Source organism: Denticeps clupeoides, chromosome 13 (assembly GCF_900700375.1).
Source record: "Denticeps clupeoides chromosome 13, fDenClu1.1, whole genome shotgun sequence".
Taxonomy (NCBI): Eukaryota; Metazoa; Chordata; class Actinopteri; order Clupeiformes; family Denticipitidae; genus Denticeps; species Denticeps clupeoides.
The window spans coordinates 12,907,687-12,930,913 of NC_041719.1; the positions used below are offsets into that span (position 1 = coordinate 12,907,687).

General features: G+C 42.1%; 1 protein-coding gene across 1 annotated transcript; it reads left to right on the plus strand.

The window, feature by feature from the left end:
* The first annotated feature begins 434 nt into the window (after window positions 1-434).
* On the plus strand, window positions 435-21,687 carry fgf22 (fibroblast growth factor 22). Its single transcript, XM_029000928.1, has 3 exons — window positions 435-789; window positions 19,752-19,855; window positions 20,745-21,687. The coding sequence occupies exons 1-3, from the start codon at window positions 435-437 to the stop codon at window positions 20,937-20,939; spliced, it is 654 nt and encodes a 217-aa protein (XP_028856761.1). The 3' UTR covers window positions 20,940-21,687.
* The last annotated feature ends 1,540 nt before the right edge of the window (window positions 21,688-23,227 follow it).

Sequence of the window (23,227 nt, forward strand, 5' to 3'; positions counted from 1 at the left end):
GGCACACACTCACATGCACTCATTCACTCATTCACTTATACACAACACACCGGTGTCCTCATCTAGCTCAGCCACTGCCACCACTTCTCTGAGGGACACTTTCACCTGGTCCTGTGCAGGGTGAGGAGATCAGAGGGGACACTGCTCCTGCAGCTGGGGAAGAGCTGACACTCTGGACGTGGAGTTACAAAACCCTAATGACTTTCTCTGAAGAGCAGATCTGGCACCTGAGGGACGGGGGAAGGAGAGAGTGCTGAACGTCCCAGAGAGAAGCCACCCTGACCTCGGATGTCGCATGCTGGAAGCCTCGTGGGCTCAGATCCTGGATGGTGTTCCGTTCAAGAGTCTCTGAGTTCTTAACCCTTTTTTCCCAGGCCATAGACACCAGAATGCCTGATGCTTGTGCAAAGGGCACTTTGGGAGTCTGACCCACCATGTGCAAATGGATGCTATCCGCCGCCGGTCGCCGTCTTGACCTTGCCATTGGCACTGCCCACACGGGGGTGCCTCCTCTCCCTAACCCCGTCTCCCTCTGCCTGGCGTGCTTCACCCTGCTCCTGGTGGCCGGAACAGCTTGCGGCAGTTGCCCGCCAGGGATAGCGCGTGACCCTCTGCAGGTACTGGCGAGGGGCAACAACTGCTCATGGACCTTAGAGAGGCACACGCGCAGCTACAATCACCTAGAGGGCGATGTCCGACTCCGCCGACTCTACTCCGCCAACAAGTTCTTCCTCTGCATCGACAAGACGGGCAAGGTGGACGGCACCCGTCGCAAAAATTACGCTGACAGTAAGTAGCAGGCGCGGTTCACGCCCTGCAATGGGGCATGGAAGGTGTGTGGATGTTGTGAAACCGTGTCTTCCTTTTACTGTCCTAGGTGTCCTCTTATCTTTTATGGCTTTTATCGTCTCAACGTCACTCCTCCTGTCTCTCTCTCTCTCTCTCGAGTTTATTTGTCAAATCTTCAGTGAACATGACGATGCTGGGTAAGCTGCAGAATACGCAGTGTGGGCGTGAAGCTGCCTCATGGGAAACCCTGGACCGTGTTTACAAAAATATCTGACTTGAGGAAAGACATTATGCATCAGTTGGCTGTGCCAGCTGGGTTTAGGGGGGAAAAAAAAGCTTCGGTTTCAGGGGGGATTAAGTTGTCAAAACTGAGGCGAAAATCCTCCATTTGCGGTAGCAACGGGAACCAGGGCAAACATTTGTGTTAAAATTATGTATGCAAAACAGCGTCATTCACAATAAACCTATGTGGCTTCTGGCAGGAGGACCATGTTTTACCCTGATTATATGCAGTTTATTTTACTAGGCTTTTACATTATACAGGGTGTTTGATTTTACAAACACAAATAGGAAAAAAAAAATAGTGGACCACAAATGTGATCCATATGTAAAGTTCATGACAAAAAAAGAAGTAGCAGGTGCACAAAGCCATGGGATAAACCTCCCAGATCTGCTTATCATTGCTGCATCCAGCAAAATGGCAAAAACGATGATCTGTTGTCTAATGCAGGAGTGATCATAGAGTGATTTGATTTTAGGGTTGACTAGAGAAGTTCAATGACGAATGGCATCTTTAATAGGATAAACCAGGTCAGACTGGATGCCATGGTCATGAACTGACCGCATTGTTACGGGTGGATGACACAGAGGAGTTCCCTTGTGTTTTTATGTTTGCACCCTTATCATGAAATGAGGGTGAATTGCTGTTGCGTGCCGGTGCAACAGAGCCTGTTGACTGTTTGATATTTGCACAACAGGTTATGCAAGAATATACAGAAAGTATCACTTAATCATCACACACCATGTAATTACTATATACCCTAATACTAACTTAAAATGTGCGCGTGTACGAACAATGTAATTCCATAGTATTGCATTGTGTTACATGGCATTTTGCCACATATAGCTGCTCTGTATCAAAACTGTACTATGTGTGTGTGTGTGGGTGAAAAAAAACTAATATTCAGAAATTTTGCATTCAAGCCTGTCCCGCTACATATTTTTTTCCACGACCTTGTCAGGACATCTGTCACAAATTTGTCAGCATGGCCCCGATGAAAAAGTGCAGTCCCGAGATGCAGTCCACTTAAACGTGTAAACCTCCTTCCACTCATTTCCTGTGCTTGAAATAACAATCCCACCCCCCTGCTCAGACTGGGCATGTATCAGAAAGCCCTCGAAATGCCGTCTACAAGCAGGACCTTGCTGATGCTTTAAAATGCGCACCTTCTACATTACCGTCTGCGTGGTGCAATTCATTTTGCACCATGTTGTGGGTGGATAATGCTGACAATAATAGTCTTTGTTAATCCACGTGATGGACACCAGGGCCGCTGTCCGGTCCTTCAGTATTCCTAAATGGTGTACTGTAATCAGGTGAACATGCTGGACGAGCACACTTGGCGCTAGGTGATGTCCACCTTGTCCTCTCTGTAGCCCTCGCTGTCTGTCAGCACTGCGTCCTTGCCCAAACCGCCTTGTTACACTCAGTCCCCACCCCACTCATTTTTTCCAGCCCCAGCTCCCGAGCTCTCAGGTGCAAAAACAGTCGGAATTAGTCAACGGACCTTCTGCTAAATGAGGCCGCTGGAAAATTTTGTATCAATCCCGGTGGACCGGTGTCTGGAACAGCTGAGGGAAGAGGCTGAGGCTTTGAATCAAAAAGTGAGGAGCAGAGGATAGCTTGAGAAATCATTTATGCCTGTTTGGATAGGTCGTAATTAGGCAACTTTGCTCTTTATCTGTGTGATCGATTTTACAGGATCTGATTCCTGAATCCTTCGGCCTCAGTAGAAAACCGCACATGGATCTCTGAAGTCTGTGATATTCAAATTCGACTGAGTAGATAAAGCGCCATACTTGTCGGCAGAGACAGATAAACAAATTTTCTTGTGCAAAACAGAAACCAGTGATATGTGCTGTGCCACAGCAGCAATATTAGAAATTGAACCTGCGGTTCAGTTTTCCTCCTGCCCAAAGGAACAAATGTGTACTGACCAAAAATGAAACTGACAACACATCCTGTTGCAGGTCAAAGGTCACACCCTAGCTATTTAGAATGCTTAACGAAGACAGCAGCTGCTGCTGAAGCTCAAATAAGCAGATGAATTGTTGGAAAGGGGAATCATAACATGATGCCTGGTGTCCCTTGGCCCGCTCCAGTTTGGTTGAAAAATACATATTCAATGATTAAGCTCGGCCAAGGTTGTTTTCCTTCACATTTTTCGTGTCCCTCAAGAAATGTTGCCAGCAGGCCTGCCAAATTATGAGTCCTTTAGCATTTGGCTTTAAATGGACACACTGTTGAAGACTGGGTGTGTGTGGCTGAGCACATCAAACAGTTGACTTGGGTCCAGGCAATGACACCGCATTCAACCTAAAGGAAATAAGGTCATGCGACAAGCATAATCAGAGAAGTCACTTGCATTAAAATATTGCCACTTTGCAATGTGCCAGGCCCCTTTTTCCCCCTCTCTTAATTTCAGCTGTATTTGCAGTGAGTTGTGTCATGTTTACCAAGTTTTCCCCTCACATTTCGACATCTCGTCTCAGATCCTGCTGCTTTTCTTAGCAGTGATTCATGGGAGTGTTTAACTTGGAGCAGACCCATGGGAAGAAAATCATCCACCCCACTAAAAATATTGTGGAAATTATTTAATACCTTTTTTTTTTGACAAAGGCAGGCCTGTGCATCCAGGACCAGGTTTATACAACTCTGAATTCGATAAGATGCAGAACAAGTGTAATTAACTCACAACCTTCAACTGTGTAATATCAGAGACTACAATTTTCAGCTCATTATATCTATCTGGCAAGACAGTGATTTTTATAATTTCCCACTAAAGAACTAGGACCTATATATGGACACACACACACATGTATATAATGTGGGTACAGAAAGTATTTTTGTATTTTCACTTTTTGTTATATTGCAGCCATTTGCAAAAATTATTTAAATTAATTTTTTCTCTCATTAAAGTACACACAGCACCCTGTATGGACAGAAAATACAGAATTTGTGACATTTATGCAGATTTATTGTCAAAGTATTTAGTAGAAGAGCCCTTTTGATCTAATACAGCCATGAGTCTTTTTGGGAATGATGCAATGTTTTCACACCTGGATTTGTGAGATCCTCTGCCATTCCTCCTTGCAGATCCTCTCCAATGGTTGGATGGTAAATGCTGGTGCACAGGTTTTTTTTAGGTCTCTCCAGAGATGCTCAATTGGGTTTAAGTCGGGCCCTGGCTGGGCCATTCAAGAACAGTCACAGAGTTGTTGTGAAACCCCTCCTTCATTTTTTAGCTGTGTGCTAAAAGGGTCATTGTCTTGTTGGTAGACAAACCCTTGGCTCAGTCTGAGGTCCTGAGTACTCTGGAGAAGGTTTTAGTCCAGAATATCCCTGTACTTGGCTGTGTTCATCTTTCCCTCGATGCAACCAGTTGTTCTGTCCCTGCAGCTGCAAAACACCCCCACAGCATGATGCTGCTACCACCATGCTTCACTGTTGGGACTGTATTGGACAGGTGATGAGCAGTGCCTGGTTTTCTCCACACATATCACTTAGAATTAAGGTCAAAAAGTTCAATCTTGGTCTCATCAGACCAACATAGAGCTTATTTCTCACTATTTTGGAGTCCTTCAAAAGCCCTCCATGCGGGCTTTCATGTGTCTTGCACTGAGGAGAGGCTTCCGGTGTGACACTCTGCCATAAAGCCCTGACTTATGGAGGGTTGCAGTGATGCTTGACTTTCTCCAACTTTCTCCAATCTCCATCTCTGGAGCTCAGCCACAGTGATATTTCGGTTCTTCTTTACCTCTCTCACCAACGCTCGTCTCCTCCGATAGCTCATTTTGGCTGGACTACCAGCTCAAGAAGGTTTCTGGTCATCCCAAATGTCTTCCATTCAAGGATTATGGAGACCACTTAAGTTTTTTTTTAACCATGGCCAGATCTGTGCCTTGCCATAATTCTGTTTCTGAGCTCTTCGGGCATAAACAGACTGCATGATTCTCATTTGCTCTGATGTGCACTGTGAGCTGTAAGGTCTTATATAGACAGGGGTGTGGCTTTCCTGATCAAGTCCAGTCAGTCAAATCAAACACAGCTGGACTCAAATGAAGGTGTAGAACCATCTCAAGAATGGTCAGAAGACATGGACAGCACCTGAGTAAAATATATGAGTGTCACAGCAAAGGGTCTGAATACTTAGGACCATTTGATATTTCAGTTTTTCTTTGTTAATAAATCTGCAAAAATGTCAACAATTCTGTTTTTCTGTCAGTATGGGGTGCTGTGTGTACACTAATGAGGAAAAAAGAAAAAAAAAAGCAAATGGCTGCAATATAACAAAGAGTGAAAAATTTAAGGTTGTCTGAAAACTTTCTGTACCCACTGTATATACAAGAAATTAAATAACAAGATCCTGTGACTAAAGAAATAATAACTACTTAACAGTGTCTATCTATGTTAAAAAATTACTGTGACTTGTCTCCTATTAATTATTTATGAGGGGCTTAGATGCATTTTCTAGTTAGGATGAGCCACTCTCTGCTTTCTGGACATAATGAAACCAAAAAGAGAGGGCAGACGGGTCATTCTTTTGTTGCTCATTAGAACCTCTGCAAGACTTAGCAGACCTTGGGGGCTTCATGCAGCATTTAGTGCCAATGGAGGGAAGAATCCCATGAGCAGCAAGCCTTTTATCCTCATGAAACGGGACAGAGGTCCCAATTCTTTAGTTAAAAAATACTGAAAATCAATCTCTTGCCAGCTGTTCATTTGCACTGAAGAAAGGAAGGGGGGGGGGGTGTAAAATACGGCAAACACATCCTGGGAAACGTTGGAAAAGTGTGGCACTGGAGCCCTAATTAGTCTTGTAACAGCAGAGTTTGATATCATGAATGGGGAAAAGTGTAGCAATTAGCAGCGGAGAGCCGTGGTCCAGCCTGGATGCTTCTCACATTTTAACAGGGTTCATCTGGGTTCATCTGTGTGTATTTACGTGTGTGTGAACATGCATGTTTGTGGGGACCACATGTACTTACAAAAATAGGAGATAAAGACATAATGCAAATCATTACACATTTTGAACATTACAATCTAAGTATTTATATACAGTTAATATGAATATGACTTTCAGATGTCATTTTCTCATCCAGTGCTCGCAAAAGTGGGATTTTGGCATGCCAACTCCACTGATCAAGGTGGCAGCAGTTTTTGGAGTAGCCAAGAACTTTGTTTCACAATGGGAATGGGAAGCCATTAGAACTGTTTATGTTATTATGACATTTTGCAAAAGGCTTAAAAGTATGTATTAATTAGTTCAACTGGGATTGAAAAAAAACACAGCTAACATAACTTATGCTACACCATATGCTAAGCAGCATCTGCCAAAGGAAATATCATCAGGACCTAAGGCCAGCTTTCCACCGGCTACATTTTGTACTGCTTTCTCTTCAGTACCCAAATTGTCTGCTTGGCATTCAACTTAAATGTAAAGAAATCATTGCTATTAGCAATTTGGGCCATTTTGGGTAAATTCTGGGCTATAAAAATATTTAGCAGCTAGCATTAGCTAACAAGCTCATGGGTCCTGGACAATCACAGCTTTATTAAAAAAAAATTCTTTCAAAAGTATCCAGAGCTGGTGCTTATCATAACATAGAATGGTCATAAAACAGGCACGGTTATAATAGGGCTCTCAAGTGACACAATTACAAAACTCTTAGAAATTATAAACCAAGCAAATATTTCTACAGCGTATTTCAGAAATGAATCAAAGCACAGTAGTCTGAAACACGTGACCTCCGCCATAAGCAAGCTGGGTTACGGCCATAGATATATACACTAGATGTCGTGTTGAATATGGCCGTCTACAGGAGTGAATGGTTCAATAGATTAGCCATCTTGGGACGGGGTAGTGCAACGAATGAGCGTCTATCAGGGCAAAGGTGAAATACAGAATTAAAGAACCATTAGCACGACAATTTGAGAAGCAATTTTTATTGACATGGTTAATCAGGCATGTATTTAAGACTGAGCCGTGAATAAATTGATAGAGAAGCAGTTTTTGAAAATATAGCACAAAATGCAATCTGCATATAGGTATTTTTTAATTTGAAATAAACCTAAACTACACTCCTATCACATGCAGATAAATGCAAATACAAGCAACACAAAAAAGGCCAGCAATGTTCACTGAAAGACCCTGGCAGTCTTCAACTACAGACAATGGGCTGTACACAACTCATTTTTTTAGACAATGAAAATACCATTTGTTCAACCCTTTATTCAAAGTCGGCAACGAATTTCACAATCAATTTGTTGTGTCGCAAACCTCTCTCAAGCGGAGGTGGAGGAAAGATACAATTTGCCCGTATTTTAATGCATGGTTTTATGCTTTTTTTGCTGCATGCAAGCAGTGGTCTGTGCACGTGTTCAACATGACCAGGTGTTCCGTGGGCTAAAACAGACCATGCTGTGGACCGGGCGTATCTTTCCTCACCTCCGCTCAGTGCTTGAGAATTGATTGTGAAATTCGTTGCCGACTTTTTAGTGATCAATTTTTATCGATTTAATCGATGCATTGTTGCAGCCATAACACACACCCCGCAAGGTGAACTTGCACAATCCAGGAAATCACATTGTATGATTTTTAAAGAATTTATTTGTATAATGGTGCATGAAATAAGTATTTGCTCAAAGTAACTGCAATGTAGCCTTGTTTGGCAATGATTGATTCTCCAGGTTTGCACACGCTGTAATGGGTATTTTTCACCCATTCTTCCATGCAGATCTTCTCAAGAGCTGTGATATTTTGGGGCTGTCACTTGGCAATATATCTATTGGATTGAGGTCTGGAGACTGGCCAGGCCACTCCAGAACCTTGTAATGATTGTTACGTAGACACCCCTTCATTGCCCGGGCGGTGTGTTTGGGATCATTGTCATGCTGAAGATTCAGCCACGTTTCACCTTCAACACTCTCACTGATGGAAGGAGTTTTTTTTTACCCAAATCAACCCAGTCATCCTTTCCTTAATGCGGATCAGTTGTCTTGTCCCCTTTGCAGAAAAGCAGCCCTTGCGTATAATGTTTCCACACGAACCAAAGCGAAACATGCTGCTTTGGCCATTTGGTGCTCAGAAAAATCCAAAAAAGAAGCAGCGTTGCATATAGCGAAACTTTAGAGGAGGCCACAAAAATGTATTTGAATTTCCACTATAGATAACTTTCCTCCCCATTGTTCTGGTCATGATAAGTAGGCAAGACCACATTAAAAAGGTTTGCTTGTGTCTGTCACAGCCAAACAAGCCGAGATTCCATGTGCTACTTGAACTTGAACAGTTCAGTGGTCGCACGTGTGCAGTGATGACCAAGCTCATGATGGGTGACAAATTTTAAACAGGGAGGGTGAATTGGTGATCGTACATCATGTACACTGTACAATCGATTTTTATCGATTTAATCAATGCATTGTTGCAAACCTCAATTCGGCCAGATTCAAGGAATCAATTCATGCAAAACACTTTTATCAATCACCGAAATAAATTTACAAGCAGCGACTCAATTTTCGTGTTTGCTGACCAATCGTTACCGTAAATTCAACCTGACCCGACTTAAACGGCACATTACTCACTATTAAAATATAGTGAGTATATATATATAATATAATATGTTTTTACACAGCTCTGGTCTTGGCCATGGTCAAAGTGAAAGTGAAGTGATTGTCATTTTGTTGCCAAAATGATACTTCTTTTAGACCTTAGTTATATATATAAACTATATGTACTGTATACTATATACTATCACTATATACTGATATATAAGAAATACTAATATACCTGATGCAGGTTGGAGTCTCACTCTTTGAAGGTGTGGATAGGCGTCTTCTATCAATACAGGTAAAGAAGTAACTGAAATTCTTGCTTGTTTACAAATATACAAATAAATACTTTAAAAATCATACAATGTGATTTTACATTCTGTCTCTACAGTCCAGTGTGCATCCAGTTCAACGCCCTGTCAATGCAAAAGTTTTACATTTCTGCAAAATTCCGCATCAGTTCCAGTACAAGCAATATATGTTTGATGTATAAGTGATATATAAGAAATACTAACATAATACCATGATCGCACATATCAGAAGCCACTGAACAGCTACAGTGTGTGATAAACATTGCAAGGCTTCGTGCTGGGGGAGTGTATGATCTCTCACAAATGTACCATGGCCTTAACTGTTTTGGGGGTAGGGAATAAGGAAATACAGTGTTGGGCCATGCTGTGGTAAATCTTTTACTTGTAGGTGTGGCCCACATCTGTGGATTCAGTTCTTGCTAGCAAAAACAGTGTTGAACAGGAAAAAACTTTGTTTCATGGAATGTAAGATATAAGAAATGTTATTAGAAAGAAATTAGAACTTTGGACAGCTGGGAGCAGACATATGTTGCAGCAAAAAAACAGCATGATGTCTGAAACTGTTATGGTGTAGCCAACTGTGATTATACACAGATTGTAAAATGGTCACCCCATTTTCTTAAAAGTTAATGTTAGATTTATATTGTTCTTTGTACCTTGCATGTCTTTTGCCAAGAAGGGAACCAATCAAAGGCCCACATAATGGTCCTAAAACAATTATCTTTTTATCATCTCATAAAGTGAACAAACAAAACAATCTAAATAACCTTTGAATGATTCTGGACACTGTGAGATTCCATGTCTTTTTACAAGTAAATAACTCCTTTCTTGAATCATGTGAATCATGTGGGTGGTAGTAGCCTAGTGGGTAGCACACTCGCCTATGAACCAGAAGACCCAGGTTCAAACCCCACTTACTACCATTGTGTCCCTGAGCAAGACACTTAACCCTGAGTTGCTCCAGGGGGGGACTGTCCCTGTAACTACTGATTGTAAGTCGCTCTGGATAAGGGCGTCTGATAAATGCTGTAAATGTAAAATGTGAATCATGGACACCCTCCCAGCATATGTGTAAGAAACAAGTCATTAGTAAAGATGATAGACTGTGACATTTTGTTAACCTGTCCTTCAGCTAACTGATATCAAGTTAATTCACTCACACTTTGCTTTTTTGTGTTGAGCAACAATCTGCTATAAATGAGGTTAGGTATGTCTGGAAGCATCTTCACTAGAGGTAAAGTGACCATCTTCCCTCCTTTGGTTATGGATTTATTTTCTTTCATCAAGAAATATGATGGCAAATCAATTCTTAGATGACTTTCCTGTTATTTGGGACCGAATGACTGCAATGCTATACTATAAGGACAAATTTCTGAGTATTTCAATCTTTCCCACTGGAGTCATGAAGTCTCCATTTACGAAAATGTGTGAAACAAATTGGGTAGTGATAAGATGGCACCTTTACAATAGGACAGTTCATGAGATTTCATTGCCAATTCCAAGATGAAGTGGTGTAACGCACACCGGCACTGGACTGTGGAACAGAGGAAATGTGTAAAGTGCCGAATCACGCTTGTCTGTTTAGCAGGCAGATGGCTGACTGACCTGCCTGACTGCCAACTGTGCCAAAGTTTGGTGGAGGAGGAATAATAGTGTGGGGCGTTATTTTCAGGAGGATTTGGACTAGACTCCTTATTTCCAGTGAAGGGATACCCTAGGATGCCAAACATCAGAATAATAAGACATGTTGGACAATCCCATACTTGTATCTTTGTAGGTATAGATCAGGAAAGGCCCTTTTCTATTACAGCATGGCTGTGGCCTGTAGCCAGGGCTTCTTGTTCAACATGAGTGTCTGACCTCATAAACCGAACGAATGGGCAGAAACTTTTGAAAAACTTGTGGAAGAGTGTAGATGTAGAGAGCATCTACAGGGACACTTCCGATATATTTAAATTTTAGAATGTATATGAAGGACACATATGGACAGGTCCAGGCTGTCTGCAGCCACCCATAGCAGGGGGAGCTTTTATGCAAGTTTAATGTTTCTAGTTGTGGTTTCAGCTTTGACAATGACATCACATCAGCTCTGGACCAGCCTGGGTGACTGCATCCACAGGAGAATGGATGGGTTTTGCACGTCCACACCTGTGGCCTCACTGCTGTCCTGCGATGGAGAGCGCAGGGGTCAGGGCCCTTCACCAGTGAAGCAAGTGACAGCTCTGACAGCCACCTGATTTCCCCTGTCACCTCCCTGTCTGCCCGTCTCATTTAAATAATGGAAATGCAGGGCAGCCATGGGGCAGTCAGACTGCCCTGTGCCACAGCCGCTGACTGGAACTCTCTGCCTCACTGCCCCCACACCCCCAAACTCTGCCCAGCCCAAGACATGAATGTCATAGCAACACAGGACTTGTTTGTTGGGAGAGATATTTTGAATGCAGAGGAAACTGAGGAAGTGAAGGACTTAATCAAATGCTATTCAAGAACATGTAATAATTTGGTTTGTAAATGCAAGACCTGCGTGACGCCGCCAGGTCACGATTGAAACTGACAGATGTGACAACATTTGATTTACCGTCGCATGCTTTTCCAACCAGGCGGCTGATGATGAGGGTAGCGAATGGTAAACAAGACCTTGTTTTTCCCTGGCTCTGTTTTCAGTCAGACTGGAGTCTGCACAGCAAACCATCTGCAGATGCAACTTCATGCAATTCAGTGCCACTCTGGAGGGATCTCACGTTTAGTCCTTGCCTTTTGATACTGAAACGGCAGAAGCTGTGAGTCACAGAGTGCTCTGAGAATATACTTGTAAGTATCCGTGTAGCCTTTGATAGTTTTTTACTCGTTGCAGATGTGACGCACTGCTTAGGCACACTCCCTCTCACTATGATTAAAGAAAAGCCCCTATTGGGCAGGGTTGCTGGCCTCCAGTACCACACAAATTCAGACACAGGACTTGGGCGCCAATTATTTAACCCTTTTCACCTCCCTGGGGCCCTGGGGAAATGTTTCTGGGGATTGGAAATTTCCTGGAAGCTGTGGTTGATTGTGACTGATTGCATAGCACAAGTAATATTTTGGCAGAAATGTTGAACATTATTTGCATAGTAAATAATATAAATATACAAGTAAATCAACATTTCTGCTCAAATTGAACCTGTGCAATGCAATCAGTCACAATCAACCACAGCTTCAAGGAAGTTTCCAAGCCTATTGAATTAAATTATGTAATATTAAAGGTCCCCTATAATTAAAATGTCACTTTATGAGATTATTTAACATTAATACGAGTTCCCCCAGCCTGTCTATGGTCCTGCAGTGGCTAGTAATGGTGATAGGTGTACATAATGCTTTGACCATTCTGCTTTGCCGCTCAGAGCAGCTTAGACAGTTGGATCTGGAATGTCGTCATAAGGGGAAAGGTTACCTCCCCTCATGCCGCTCAGAGCAGCTTAGACAGTTGGATCTGGAATGTCGTCATAAGGGGAAAGGTTACCTCCCCTCATGAATTTTCCACCCCTCCCCTAAAAAAGTAACTCCTCTGACAGTCGTGGCCTCCAAACATGGAAATCATTGCAGTTGCTCAGTGTTTGAATCAGAAAATGAGCACAAATGTGTTCTTTTAGTTTCCGTCATGTGAGACACTGTAGAAACAGTGGATAAAATAATTTTTTTTCTGGAAAAACACCAACATGACTTCCTGGCTACAAGTGGCTGAATGTTTGAAAGAGACTTCAGACATCAGTATTATGGGACCACTAAGACTGAAATAAAAGCAAAAAATTCAGTGAATGCCCCGGCAGTGCTCTCTTCACTTCTTATCGGGTGTATTCTTAAAATGTTTTACCTCATTGGTTCACCCATTTGATGATCAATGAGTATGTTTTATGTTTCTGATCTGTTCAGGAACATTCATCCAGTAGTGATGACCTTTGCCTGCACATTATGTTGCTGCTGTACAATGTTGGTGCTATTCCCACATTTTCTGCTGCCAACAAGGAAGTCTGCGTTTGTTTGAGGAAGCTGTGGAGTAATTTCTCACCACTGACCTTGAGCCCTTTGACTGTGGAAATGTCTGTGGAGGGTTCTGATGTAATGAAACACTTTTGACATGGCAGGGCTGCAAGAGGGGAGATCATATTTGTATCTTCAAATAGAATAATCCAATTGTAAAAACATTATATAAAATCAACAGTACAATAATAATATCAGCGTTATTATTATTAAATATACATAGTTTGTATAGAAGACTGTATTACTGAATATTGTCTTTTTGTGTTAGTAGAACATGGCCAGTGAAACAGGCAAAATTTCAGCCTGCTGCCGATCTACAGAGATGGGTATTATTCCTCTATGAGAGACCCATCTGTGCAAAGTGATGCAGTCAGTCTGATATAAGGGGCCCTGGTGGGCCGACTCTTTTTGTCCCGACATGACCCCTGCTCTCCAGCTTGGCCTCTGCGTTCCTCACCTGGCTTGTCACTGCAGCGGGTAATGGGATACCTGTCATTTCCTTTAATGGCCTTTGAAGGACCTGGCTAATCCCCTGAGCACTTATTCAGTGCCACATAAAGGGTAAAGGGGCCAGAATGCAGGCCTTGAAACTGTACCAGCTCTGGATTGTGTGCAAGAGAATGTCGCCCATACGGGCAGCCTGAATGAGTATGAGAATCAGCTTTCACCTGAACAGCGGACCATTTACAGTCACGGTGTCAGACTGCTGTGAGGTCCTTCTGCCAGCAGCCTGTCATTCTGCAGACGTCAAAATTTGAATTTAATATTCACAGCTATGGTCATGAGCATGTGCACCTTAAATTTCACAAATAATGACTGAGTCAGCGCAAATGATGCCATGCAGCAGTATCTGCCCTGTAATGAGACTAGAGGTTTATTTTAGACTATGATACAAGGCCAGTCTTGTAGTGAAAATTGTGTTTAAACTATTTGAAAAATATATTAAGAAATATCAGACTTTTGGAAGCTAAAATGTTAATCGCTTTAAAAGTACAGCTTTCTGATTTTTCAAATTCAATCTACATTTGAACCCACGGGTTTATTTTTCCTACCTGTTGTTACTCTTTTTTTTTTTTCTTTTGTGAAATGCTACATAGATGAAACCACTCCCAAACTAGGCTGGGTACATATAGCTTCTATACAGATGTTTATTGTGACAACTGGTCAAGGGGGCACCCACATTTTGCTGGATTTCATAAAACTATCAAAAACATTTACACCTTTGCCAGCACCTGTGTGTGTATTTTTAGGTTCTGCTTAGGTCAAGGGTCAAAGCTGAATCAACTGTTAAAGAAATATTATTATTTTCATCCCTGGCTTGAGTTGTACTCCACACAGACAGACTTTTCATGAATGAGTGAGTTTAATACAGAAATGTATTTTCCAATAAAGCAATGGGGGAAAAGAACAGAAATGAAACTGATAATAAAGAGCAGGTTGCCTGGTATAGACGTGAGTGTGGGCAGGATGAATGAATCATCCACACCTTCAGACATTTTATAGAAATGATGCACATCCGGACACATGAGCCGTTCGCACTGGTGGGCCACACGCCCATTAAAGATGTCTGTAAAGTCTGGGACTGACCGTAGTCATAAATAAGGTTGGCATTCTACCACATGGCCATAAGCTCTAAACAGGCAGCAGTATTAACCAATGAAAAAGTATTAAATTTGGGTCTGGAACTTGGTCAAGTAGCAGAATAATATCAACCAGTAATATGGTTTTCAGATGTCCTGTGTAGCTGTGCAATATATGAAATATTCTCAATTCATAGGTAATATAGTAGATAAATGAATAGAATTTGATTGAAAAAGATTTTGCAGATGCTGTCGTAAAACCATTTAAGATGGCTGACAAAGAAAACTAGTGGGTAACTTTGATGTAACATTTGTGTAACACTTGTGTAATGCAGGTCTTGGGCCCTGCAGTTTGAAATTAAACTCCTCTTTCTTTTGGCCCGTTCTACACAAACTTTTCCCCTGAGCTCCACACAAAAGATCAGGCCAGGAGTGGTGCTACAACCGGAGCGCTCTGATGAAAGGCAACTAGAAAAGGCCTAGAGGAGTCCATTGGCTGATTCTCCCTTGTTTCAGCAAATTATGATTTTATTTCCAGGCCATTTGTCCACAAATTCACAGCCAGCTACTGTTGACTGGGCAAATAAACAAATAGTTTTCAGCTTACTTCACACGGTAGACCTGAATTTGGCATGAATGAAAGAAAGTTGCACTAAAGTTTATGTACAATATAAGTGACATTTCTCCAGCAGTTTCAGCATCTCCAGCCTTATCAGTGTCCGTTTCATTAGAGGTTTGTTGGTGTGTGACTTGGAGGTCCGATCTGGAGGCCCACCAGTGAAATCTGAAACAGTTTCTTCTCACCTCATCCGTCAAGGTGTTTAAAGCGGCAATGACTGATGCAGGCATTGTCGCCCGCCACACACACACACACACACACACACACACACACACACACACACACACACAAACCGAAGAAAGCTTTGAGGGAGTCAGACCAGATCAAAGGTGCTGGTCACAGCCATTAGGCCCAGCAGCAAAGAACCAACATGAAAAGCCTCTATTTTGAAAAGAAGGGCAAGAGAAAAAAAAACAGGGCCCTCTCTATTTAAAAGAAAAGCAAACTGTGAAATAATTGAAAAGGTATGTCAATCAAGAGCAGCGGCGCAGCAGGAGTACCTAGATTCCCAGGCTTTCTCCTGATGGAGCACCAGGCCATGGAGAGCAGCTGAAGGAGGCAACCCAAGAAATTAAAGAGTGAAAAAGAAAAAAAGGAAGAATGAAGCAGGGGGAAAAGAGGTGGAAAATCGTTGCTTGGCCTTTCACTCTGCCCTCCCCTTGTCCCCTTCTGTTAATTGTTGTGGGAGGAACCATTTTTGGCCTCCAACAAAATGTTCAGGCATTAATAAGACCTTGTCTCTCTGCATCTCCTCTCAGGTAAGCAACAAAGGCTCATTGAGACACAGAGGGCGGCTGTAGGCAACATCATTTCATGCCTCCCACCTACTCGTTCGACCCCCCACCACCATTACCACCATCCACAAGTCGGGCTCTCCCTCCCTGTGCCTTTAACAATATTTCTGACAAAAGGAGCCCCATGAGAATTCATTTCTCTATTTCTGTCCTTTTTAGTTTTTCTCCTTTTTTCCCTTTCTCAAGGTCAGAAAAGGATGAATGATCTGACGATGGGCTGGCTTCCAAGGAAGTGGAGAGAAAAGAGGAGAGAAAGAGTATAAAGACAAGAAAAAGGGTCTCGTTTGGTGCTTTTACAAATCCTATAGAAAGACAGAAAATGGTCAGTCCACACTTGACTAAGCATGTATAGAGCAGGATTGGCTTGTAGTTGCTGCCTCGGCTTATTGACATCTTTGGTCAAAACATGTCAAAGGTTAGCAGATCTTGCCTGGAGCCAGATAGGAGAGCATAGCTCCTTTCATCATTTCAGTGGAAACAGAAATGAAAGCTCCTAACATGACACCACCATTGCTCCTTCTGGTAAAAAAAAAAAATGTTTTAAAAAAAAAAAAAAAAAAATGTTGCCTCTTTTAAAGATAGAAAATGTCAACTAAAATTGAGTTTTTTAAGGTGTAAAATACATCCTTTAAAACCCACCTTCCTACATTATACCGTAAACATTCCTACCTACTCATTCAAAACTGAACTGTGAGGCTTCTCGAGGATTTGAGGATGTAGAGAGATGTACTAGCACTTTGATACTATAGGCATGATTTACAAAAATGCAGGTTTATCCCAACATTGTGCATGCTTCCCCAAACATCACAAGCTTGAGACATTTTGCTATTTCTGAACATGAGTAATAAAAGCATTTTCATTGCTGTATGTATGAAGACAGGTTTGCTAGACCAGAGCTAATAAAAAATAAAAAAAATGCATCCTATCCTGTCATTGAATAAATATTCATTATTTCAGGGACCATCAGCAGAATTCAGAAAAACTGATGCATACCTGAACCCAACTTCAGTGTTCAAGGACTCTTCTTATGGGAATAAAAAGAAAAGAAAGAATGCAACAGAACAAGAAAGAAGCAAACTAGTCACCTTATAGAAGGAATATAGAAGTGGAGAAAAAGTTTTACGTTAACAGTGTGAAAATTAGAAAATGGAATCCACAAGACAAAATGCAGCATTATAATGCAGTAAACCTGGACCATGTCTTTAGTTTTTTTGAAAGACCTGGATGAATATTCGTATTCAATACGGCACAGTTCATTATAGGAGGGCGTTATAATTCCAGGATGATTAGGAATTCCATTAGGAATTGGTGTTATGGCCGAACGCGACCGGCAGTGCTGAGAGCTGCGGAAATGACTGAAGCACCGACGGCACTTTCAGGCACCAGCAGTTTTCAACGCCTGTAAACTCAACGTGAGCCCCAATCAAGCGCCGAGACGGGGTCTAATTGCCGATGAGCTGCTTGCACGCTTCTGCCATGAATCGCTGAGGTTTGTAAACACATGTTGCCTTCAAAGTGCGCTCTGCTGATGGAGGGCAGAGATGCAGGCACAGCTGCGACGTACCTGCATGTCTCGTAGGGCCGTGATTGCGTCCGTGTCAGAAGGTGGGGAAGGGAGCTCGGTGTTTATTTACTCCGTCTTGTTCACTTTGAAGAGGGATGATCTCACCTGGCCAAGACAGGAAAGGTCTGTCCCTCTCCCTACAGCTGCAGGCGTCTCAAACGAAATGATGGGACTCATAGTTACTCTTGCAGTCAGGGCACCACAGGCTGATAAAGATCGTTTTGCAACCTGAATGGCCCAATCATCCTTTTTTTCTTCTTTGAATTTGTTACTATTATGTCCAGTAACATCATCTGATTATATATCATTGTGGAGGGTTTGAAGGAGTTTTAAAGTATTCATTATTAAATGAAAGTGGGACGTATCGGGGATTACCGCTGTGCTGCAGGGGCTGCACCTGCCCTGCACGTTTATTTTTCATCATTGAACGGGTTTGTCCCAAGACCCTGCCTTGGAAACTGGCTCGCCACCACTTTCACCGCAAGCGCTGACCCATGAGCGGCGCTCAGCCACGGCTCAGGCCCGCTCTCGCGCCTGTGGCTCCTGGTTCATTTCCTACTGGCACGCGGTCAACAACTCATTCAGCACCTTGATGTGTAACTGTGTTTACAGCCCACGTCCAAGGGCAACAGACCATTTGTTAGCACCATTCCTCTTTCTAGTAAGGTCCAAAGGGACTCGGTGGAGAAAAAAATTCTTCTTCAGACTATTTTCTGTGGGCGCTTGGAGGGATGTACTCAGAGATCAGATAGCACTGGGCATCCGGGTACATTTGAAGGTTATTGGCCAAGTCCTCACATCTTCAATTACATCCTATTCAGACCCCCAGGTACGGATTCACATGGTCACCACAAAATCATTTTTGGCATGTCTTCTTGGCAATTACTGTAGACGATTGCCAGGTCCTGGCACTACACAAGGGGAATTATGGGTGTTTGTTTGGGCCAAGTGGGCTGAAGTGGCCATCAGCCCCCATCAGTAAACAAGGTTGATGACGATCAGGGCAGACTGTCAAGTTTGGGAAGGTACAGGGGAGGGGATTCATGAGGGCTGGTATGCCATCTTGAATCTGCTCTCTTCAGCCTCTGTATAAGGTAAATTTATTTTGTATGTTCCCTTTAAAGGTGTAAGGTCACAAGCTGTGGTCCATTCGCTGCTGATCATAGTTTGACTGCCATCCAAGGATCCATTTACTATTTAGAAATAAATGAGCAGGGTTGACCTGATGTTTTTGGTGTCGGACAACACATCAGTGACTCTAATGTGAATGTGGGCTGTTCTTTGGTATGAATGAATCATTCACAGCAGTATTAAGAAAATTTGTCACAATTGCATTGTGACAAGCAGCCCACCACAAACAGTCAGTCATCACCTGTCTTGTGGTAAGAAATTGGAGACAGAAGATGATTAACAAAAGCATATGTGATATGATGGCCTGCAGTTTAACGTCAAGGGTTCGAATTTCTAGTGAAGAAATTAGACATTTTTCTCTATGGTTATGACTTGCTTAAAGAAAGAGGGATTCTCTTGGTCTTCATCATCACCTTCTTAGCGGAGCAGAATCATCTCTTGCAAGGATTCAAAAATTTTTACACCCTCTGACATTCAAGTTGCATTTTAACCATGGTATAGAAACCACCTATTCCTTATATCCAGATCTGTATGAAATCAGTAAAGCTTCTGCTTGACTTCAAGCAACTGTTCAATCAACAATATGTTTGTACAATCATAAAAGGTGCCACCTCTATGTGCCACCTCTATGGAGCCCATTGGCACAATATTTGCTATATTCCAACAGGTTTCATTTGGAGTTTTGTTCTGTAATATTTGCAGTTTCCAGCTTCACTTAGGAAAAAGAAATGACATTGACAAAACACAGTCTTTAAAAATATAGCTGATTGTGGATCCAATCCATTACAAGATAGCAGGTGTGGCACATACCTGATACATAAAAGGTCATCAAATGGCACAGGCATCTGCAGAGTGCTTCTGTGTAGGCCTGTGACACATGCAGACTTGATGCCCCATCAAAGCAAATGAGAAAAACGGCAAATATCCCAAAAATAAGTGCATCAAATGAACTTTAACATCCACAATGAATTCAGGAATTGACTTTTTTTTCTTTTGAGGTAGACTGGGATCGTGCATGGGTGCTGGTTTTCCTAATCGGTAATAACGGAGTGTCTTTTGGCGGGGAAACTCCCCTCTTCAGTTGTAGTCTAACAGGGACCTTGTTCCTCCTTTTTCAGGTCTAATGGAAATACGATCTGTCAGTGTGGGAGTTGTTGCCATCAAATCTGTCAGCACCGGGCTGTACTTAGCGATGTCAAAAAAAGGAACCCTGTTCGGATCGGTAGGTATATTTTCCAGTATGTCTACAGAAGCATGCCAGAGGTTCAAGTGCCAGCCTTAGTCTCATAATCAGTTCTAATACTGAGTCTAATAAATTCTTAAAAATGAGAAGCAATGGGAAAGAATGAAGTTAAAGAAAAGCAAAAGACAGCAAGACATTGCAGAACTGTCCGTGCTGTATAATGGTAGAATGCTTCCCAAGTAATTTATAACCCTGACAGAAATCTTAACCTGGCCATCTGTCACCGGATGGATTGCATATGGTTTTTTTCCCAGGCTGTGTGTAAACAATACACTTGATGATTCAGACATCTAAAAAGTGACTATTTCTGTCCACTTCCAGATTAGTCTGTAATGGCCATTTGAGAGTCCCTTTGAGCCGATCTTATCTCAGTGAGGGCTGTGTGATTGCTGGCTTATAGTCATCAAAAGTGGAACTTGAACCACAGTGCATTGTCACCATACCATCTTTCCTCCTGTCATCTACTCTCCCAGATAAAGGCCATGTAGTTAGAGATTTGTTGCATATTGCAGTAAGAGTACGCAAGTGTCTTTACTGCATTGAAAAACATAAAAATAAGAAGTGGATTTGAGTAATGACAAGACGTGATGGTCTGTGATTATATAGGTCGCAGACGGTTGTACATTGGTCATAGTGCAGTGTGTATATTAAGCAGATTTATAATCGTACATTTGTGGCCATAAGAGGAAATGGAATACCAGAATGTATTTATTGGTATTGAAGTGGAAGGGGGTGGGGGTGTCTTTGGGAGGGTTGAGTCTTTACATGACCTGTCCTTCTGCACTTTCTGAAAGCAATAAAATGTGAGGAATTTGGGCAGCCATCTGTGGCGCATGCACTAATCTTATACCTATTTGCTCTTCCTCAGATGAAATATAATCCCAGCTGCAAATTCAAGGAGAGGATTGAGGAGAACGGGTACAACACCTACGCCTCCCTGCGCTGGAGACATGGCGGAAGGCAGATGTTCGTGTCTCTCAATGGCAGGGGGAAACCGCGGCGGGGGCACAAAGCACGCAGGAGACACCCTTCCACACACTTCCTTCCCATGATGCCCACATAGCTGGACGTTACGAAGCCGCTTGTAATAATAGGGGGCTGTTATTATTGATATTATCACGTGGTTATTATTATTACACCCCTCCCGTTCTATGTACATTTGTTGGGTCTGTATGATCTGTATGAAATATTAGACACGCTGTGCTTGCAGTGGGGCAGCTACTCCCAGCATACACTTCCTGTCAGCACAAGGTTCAGAATAAATGCTGCTAATGATTTCTAAATTCAGTTTTGGGTGAAAAAAGGAACTGATGATTGCAATATTGCAATGATGAAACCTATAAACTATAAAAAAATGGATTTTCACTAAAGTCAGATATGCGTGACAAGCAGTGCTATCGTGACTGAGAAGACTAGAGCATCTTGGAACTGCTGAACATATGAAAGAAGTGGGTGCCACGGCCTGTTTAAACGCGCCATGTTCTAGTTTCTCGTACCATTAAGAGGGACATGGCTCCATACGTCTGTACAAACGAACAGCCCTGACCAGGGCAAGCTGGGCTCTGTGCCAGCCTGGACATTTCATCTCTCAACACCAGCTCAGCGGTCACTCTTTACAGACCACTCCTGGACACCAACTCCAAGCTTGTGGTTTTGGATCTCTGTACATCTGATTGGACAGTGTGGACTTTTAAAGCGGCTATCTAATGCCTGGTTTGTGTTTATTTTTCTAATATCACACTAACATTTTTCTGTAAAACTGTTTTAATAGAACATTTAATATATTTAAACAATTTGAACTGTATTGAACCTAGAGCCTTTGTGTCTTTCTTTTGTCCTTAAAGATTAATTTCTGTAAAAAAAAAATTATGATACTTTGTTGTGAATCCTTTTTTGTTAGCCACTTTGAGTGTCACAATGCTGTGTATGAAGAAATAGAAACCCTCAAAATCTTGATAATGAAATAATACAAAGATTTTTTCCCCAAAATAATGTGGAATTGCAACACAATGTGTGTTGCACAATTCTTACATCAAAATATTTTGACAGGGAAATAAGGCTGAACACCATAAAACATTCAGCATAAAATATATGAATGGACAGCTGCATCTACACAATATTCCCAGTCATACTCATTAATGTCTTTATTAATCTATGTTGTCTTTATGATGAAATGCATGTGCCCTAGAGTGACTTTCCATTCCTCCTCAGATTTACCATTCTTCTAATAAAGGGCATTTAAGTTAATTCATTTTCTTTCAATTATACTAATGTGTAGTTCTAAACAATCTGATACTAATAACCCTGATCAAAAGATAATGCATAAAAACAGTGTATCATTCCTGCAAATCCCCACACTTCACGTTCTGACATAAGTCCAGTTCTGTTCGCTTGCAATTTTTTAAAACACAAAAACCTTAAATGAATCCTGTTTTCGGCCTGTTGTCTTGAATGGACTTTCTGATCATCAAAGGATCCGCATCTCTCTCAGCTCCCCCCCAAACAGTCCCGAAATTCCATGTCATTTTTTTTTTTTGGCTTTAAGGTGAGGCAGTCTATTTATGCCAGACCCTGCTGAAAAAGCGGCGAAACAAAATGGGAGCCTGTAATTATCATTGTTTCTGTACTGTCCTGTCAGTTCGCTCGCCAGCTAGACAAGAGTGATCCCTTGGCAGCACCAGAGCAAAAGATCAAAGTGATGCCCTTTGATCACCAGCAAACCCCAAAATGTTATGGAAAATCAAGGCGGAATTCTTCAAAGAACTGCACCGAGTGGGACTGGATTTATTAACCGGGATCTTCTGCCTCGTTTTGTGTTGTGTTAACATTACATGCAGGAGCTTCTTCTTCTTCTCCTTCCGTCTAGTAGGTACGAAGGTTAAAAAAAAAACACTTCATGTGTCTCAGCTGATGTGTTTTAATCAAACACTGTAGCTTTATAAGGACAATTATTCCATCATGTGACAAGTAGTCACATTTGCGTCGACGGTTCGACGCTAGGCCTTTAAATTTCACCCTTTGCGTGCAGCAGACTTGTGGAATATTATTTGAGCTTCGCTGGAAAGGCGGCCTGCGCTGAGCCTCCTGCTCAGCGGGATCCACACAGAGAATGTCCTTGGAAGAGTTCAGGACCACCATAGATCAATGGACCACTCTTCACTCTTTCACAGGCTTTCTAATCCATCACCTTTGTCTACCATTTGTTCAGCGCCATTCATGATGCCACAAATTTGGGATTAGTCTTGTTTTGTTACAAAAACAGCCTGAGATGTTATAGTGAATAGGCCAAGGGGCAGAATCTCCCTCTTTGTCTCTTTTCATCTGTTTTTTTTTCAGACTTACAGTCAATTG